General features: G+C 39.3%; 1 protein-coding gene across 1 annotated transcript; it reads right to left on the bottom strand.

The window, feature by feature from the left end:
- Positions 1 to 673: 673 nt before the first annotated feature.
- GPR150 (G protein-coupled receptor 150) lies at positions 674 to 4,069 on the bottom strand. The gene has a single exon (XM_075341908.1). The coding sequence runs from the start codon at positions 4,018 to 4,020 to the stop codon at positions 2,764 to 2,766; it is 1,257 nt and encodes a 418-aa protein (XP_075198023.1). The 5' UTR covers positions 4,021 to 4,069; the 3' UTR covers positions 674 to 2,763.
- Positions 4,070 to 5,483: the final 1,414 nt, after the last annotated feature.

Below are 5,483 nucleotides of genomic sequence, written 5' to 3'. Positions count from 1 at the left end.
ATCTTACATATAAAGACTATGCAATAGGAAATAACAGGTTAAGCCTGGGCGGCGTTAGGTGTGTTGCTTAGCATAAAAAAAATGCCCTGACACATTACGTGCACTCTAATAGTCTTTCAACGTCGGGAGTTATGCACTATATTTCCAATTGCAGATGGCAAGTTTCAAGACAGATTATGGCTTCGGGTCTTAAGGCCCTGTCACACACAGAGTTAAATCTGTGGCAGATCTGTGGTTGCAGTGAAATTGTGGACAATCAGTGGCAGGTTTGGGGCTGTGTACAAATGGAACAATATGTCCATGATTTCACTGCAACCACAGATCTGCCAAAGATTTATCTCGGTGTGTGACAGGGCCTTTACTCTTTGAGGTCTTTCAGTAAGGTAAGGGAGGGTGAAACTATACTGTAAATGGTGACCTAATGGTAACTGCCAAGGTGTAATAATGTTAGAGGTAGAGAATCCTTTATAACTAGCATTCTTTAGACTGTGATAGGATACATGCTGGTAATCTGCAAGACAAATAAAATGAACTTCAATGACCATAGTACTGAAAAAAATAAAAATAAAACAAACTAGGAGACACTTACACTGCATATATTTACACTATGCGCTAATACTAATAATCAATTTTAATAATTTATTTGTTCATACTTTGCCAAGATCTTCACCAATATCAGCAATATTCAACGTGCAGAGTACACAGAAACATTAAGTAGCCTGGAGCTTTCTAGCAAAATAGTAAGCTTCACAATGGATTAGGCATATGGGATTAGAGAAGGCGTCGTACAATAGAAAAGTATTCAACGTGCTACTTGCCATTGCCATTGCCATATATTCATATAAAAGCAAATCAAAGCTCATTCTTTTTTTAACAACCAAAATATTGCCTATAGTTTTGTCCATTTTGCCATAACTATCATAGTTTTTCCATCTTTACAATTTTATTAAACACTTGTACAAAGCATTCAATGAGCTCTACTACATTCAGTGGTGCTTGAAAGTTTATGAACCTTTCAGAATGTTCTATATTTCAGCATAAATTGACCTAAAACTACATCTGGTAATGGTTGAAACTGTTTTGTAGAGAGGAATGTGCAAAAATTCCGAGCCACACTTGCGAGTGACTCACCGATTCTCGCATCGCATCACCCTGACACGGCAGTACACTCACCTGACAGGAGCGGGTCAGCTGCATGTATTTCTATGCAGGTGAGACGCTCCTGTCCAGAGAGCATTAGGCCGTACCAGGTGATGCAAGGCTCGCACAAGTCACACGCGAGTCACACGCGAGTCACACGCAAGACACTCGCAAGTGTGACTCCAGCCTATTCAATGTGCAGGGCTAATCAACAATCATTACAAATGTTTGGATGACGTTATTGCTGCGCAGTAGTCACACCAGATACTGTATATAAAGGTTCACATATCTTTTCTGATTGCAGACATGTGATATTGGATTACTTTCCTTAATAAACAAAAGTGACAGTCTAATATTTTTTACTTATTTGCTAGATTTGGTTCTCTTTATCTACTTTTGGCACTGATGTTTTAGGTCAAATTTATGAAGAATTATGGAAAATTATGAAGAGTTCACAAACTTTGAAGCACCATTGTTTAACATATACAAATATTGATAGAACAATAAGCATTAACAGGTTTCATGTATTTGTTACAAATAATATAGTACCTTGTTCAACATGATATTGTTTTTATGATATACTGCATATGGTGGTTAGCTTTATACATGAAGCCTAGTGCACAATGGTGTCCCCCAGCTAAAATGATAGATTACTGTTTAGGACATGTCAACTTTAACTCTTCTCTGTATGGAAAAAGTTGTGAAGCAATGCAAGAATTAGAACATAATTACAAATTACCTTTCATCTTGGGGAAACATGACTAAAAGTTACCATTGAGGAATAGCCTAAGTATAAGCTAACAGTTCTTAGTCATGGCTGTGACTGAAAGCTAAGAGCTGTTGATTTGAGACATGACTCTGTTAGCTCATTGCTTTGTGTATGTCTCTGTACCTATGGAATAATAGACACTTGCAAGTTTTTCAAGAGACCCTGCTGTGCTGGACTTGTCTTCTACGTCTGGCTCTTGTAGTCCTACACTCTCCAAGCAGGCACCTGACTTTCACTGAGATCCTTAATTATCCTCACACTGTGGGGCTCGCTTGTAGGCTTGTAGTGCTACACTTTTTATTGTGGACTAACCTAAGTCCCAACTAGACTCCCTTTTCTTAAGACTCATGAACTGGGCAATCATCAAGTCCAACTATTTCCTGGAGGAGGATGTGTGGCTACTCATTTATCTGTAGGAAAGATGCCCCAATAAAGACAAACTAGTGATTTTAGTTGCAGCCTCAAAATGAATTGCAATTTTTTTTATTAATTGAGTGCAGAAACAGGCTAAAAATGTATAGTTGTGCTACTATATCTTACTGTACTGCCAAGAGTAATTTCTTTAACTCTTTACTAATTTATTTCATATTTCTTGTGCAGGGAAACAAGGACATAAGTGTCTAAATATAAGAGGTTTCCATGTGTTAGATTCCTAACACCTGGTGGAGGAACCAGCAGTGATAGTAAGCAATAATTCATCATTTATGTAAGGCTAGACTTAAAGTTATGTAGTGTTTAGACTTTGACACAAGACTATATCCTAAGAAAATAATGGATCACTGCAGACTGTAACCTGTTTGTATGCAATTTGTATCTTTGTGATTCGTCTCATCCACTCTAAACATCCACCTCCATCACATACGACTCTCACATGGAGCACTGAGCCCTTTGTCTAAAGGAGGAACAGAATGCAAGAAAGATAGTGATCGGTGTAGGACAGAAGATGCCTCTACTTCAGAGGTGGTTGTGCTGGATGCCTCTTTTTTTTGTGTAGGTGTGTAAGATGAGAAGTGCTCCCTCTGGAAGGTGATCTCTTTGTGCTCTTGGAGGCAGCAGGAGAAACACACCTTCAGCTCTAGGTTCTGAAGAAACACGTTATTGGTTTTAAAGAAGAGATACACATAAGGGTTAACTGCGCTATTGGTCACAACAAAAATACCCAGCACTGCCATCACTTCTGCATCCAAGCCAGTGATGGTGCCAAATGCCAATTTCATCTCTACAATGAAGTAGGGAAGCCCACACACAATGAATAAGATAATAATCACCAATGTCATTTTTAGTGTCTTAATCTTGGCTCTTGGAATACAACTATTGGCTGCAATCAGTTTTAAGGGTCTCTTAGTCACCTGAAGCTCCAAATCACCATTGTGGTGTTTAGGGATTCTGGCTGGCTTTCCCTTCCAGAGGATCCACAGTATGCGAATGTATGCCACAGCCAAGATACAGAAGGGCAAGAAAAAAACTGTAACTGAGCTGTATATAATATAGACCTGGAAATGCCACCTAGGTAGCTGCCCAAAAACATTGTGACACCTACTACCATGCTCTGTATAGACTGCTCTGAACACAAATGCTTGTGGTACAGAAAAAAGAAGTGCTAAAAGCCAACCCAAAGCTGCAAAGCACCTGGTAGGCAGAGGGGTGCTCAAAGGGTTCATGATGACATGATGTCTCTCCAGGGCAACTATGGCGATTATATTGGAGGATGCAATGAGTCCAGAAACTTGAAACACTTTGAAAATCCGGCAAGAGACATCCCCAGCTAACCACTCGTCCTCCAGCAGCTCCCACACAATCTGAGACAACAGAGTCATGACTGACACATACAAGTCAGCCAACGCCAAGTGGGTGATTAAAAAGTTAATTTTCCTCTTTTTGTCTTTGCCATTGTAGATCTTGTACAACACCACAGTGTTCCCCACCAATGCCACTGTGAAGATGATGGTCATAGTGATGATCCGCAGCTGCCTGTTGTAACGAGGGGCTTCCATGACTTTCTGGTCCGATAAAGAGCTGTTCAGAAGTGAATGAGTTGAGGGCACATTACTGCCAACCAGAGACTGGTTATTATCTTGGGAAAAGCTCCCATAGAGAAATAATTCATCCATAGTCCTGTTGTAAGTGCCTGCAGCTGCTGTCCGGAGTCACCCTGGTGCTGAAATCTCCAGGAGCAGACTCATGGAATAGATTGGAGAATAGTTTTCCTGTGTGTCTGTCATCTGACGTTCATGTATGGGTGGTCTTCAGCCATGCCCCCATACTACACTGCTCATTGTATGTGGTGGGGGCATGCAAATGTGCAGAGCTTTTCATCTTGTAGGAATCTCCTTTACTCTTATGCATTGAAGCAACCTGTTGCTGTTCATCTTATGGTACACAGTCATATTTATGGTTAGTACAGAAGATATACTGTATATGTACGTCTATGATACTTAGTGAGCTATAGATCAATTATGTTTACAGGCTATTTATGATATACGAGCTTAAGCGCACCTTAAGCCCTTAACAATTTCATCAAATGAACTGTATTAGATTATGGTAACAAATAAAGAAACTACATATTGTGGGGATCAATTATAGCTGACAATCTGTAGAGGACTTACAATAGGGCTATAGTGATCAAATTAATCAAACAAAAGACAACTACTGATAATACACAATCAAGAAAAAAAATAATTCCGTTTTATTCACAATACACATTAAAAACTAGAAAATTGGATAGTGTGAGATTGAGATTCAACAGAAAGGGTATAGGCGACATCTATTGGTCAAACATTGAATTACGAGTATATATGAGCATTTTATTTAACTTTACTCACTTACATAGCGCCATTAATTTTCACAACACTTTAGAGACATCATCACTGTCTCCATTGCGTCTCACAATCTAAATTCCCTACCAGCATTAAAAGTATTGAAAGGTTATTCCCACAATCAAAATACTTTTCACAAAGCACAGTAAATGCATAACTATTGTTAATATACAGACTAAGCACAACATAAACAAGTGTTGCTTTGATGATGCATATGGCAGAGGATTATCTTCTGCCATAAGCATCAAAGAGTATCAACTGCATTATCACATCACATATTTGTCAGCACCAAGCAGCAAACACAGGTCAACTTTGTACTGCTTAGTATTTAAAAACTTTAGGATAAAATTGGCTGATAGGAGATAAAATCAGCTAGGCAGTCTACTGTACAGTACCTTACACTGCTTAGAGACATAGATGTAAAATACAGTTTATGTTAGGAGGTAGAAGTAAAGCAGAGCTAGGTTGGAACAAATCAGCTGAGAAAGACTGTTATGAACATATAACACGAAAACAAGAAACTGAAAAGGGGAATGAGTGGCCTCACCCAACTGGTCCCTGTACAGACTAAAGACCCTGGCTGCACAACTAATAGTGCCAGTTTGGACCAGGCTCCCTAAATGGACATTGAAGGGTTTCTCATGCCTTCTGAGTGAACAGAGGAGAGTCCGCAAGCACTGCTTACAAGGGGAGAGGAAGGAGTGCAGTATCGAACAGAAATCTTGTGTGCACTAAACTAAAACAGGTACAATAAGAAA

This window comes from Anomaloglossus baeobatrachus, chromosome 1 (assembly GCF_048569485.1).
Source record: "Anomaloglossus baeobatrachus isolate aAnoBae1 chromosome 1, aAnoBae1.hap1, whole genome shotgun sequence".
NCBI classification, from domain to species: domain Eukaryota; kingdom Metazoa; phylum Chordata; class Amphibia; order Anura; family Aromobatidae; genus Anomaloglossus; species Anomaloglossus baeobatrachus.
Note: the sequence above shows the minus strand (reverse complement) of the source record. Positions and strands in the feature narration are given on the sequence as shown.

Coding starts and splice junctions, on each gene's coding strand:
- GPR150 (XM_075341908.1), bottom strand. CDS start 4,020: ATGGATGAATTATTTCTCTATGGGAGCTTTTCCCAAGATAATAACCAG.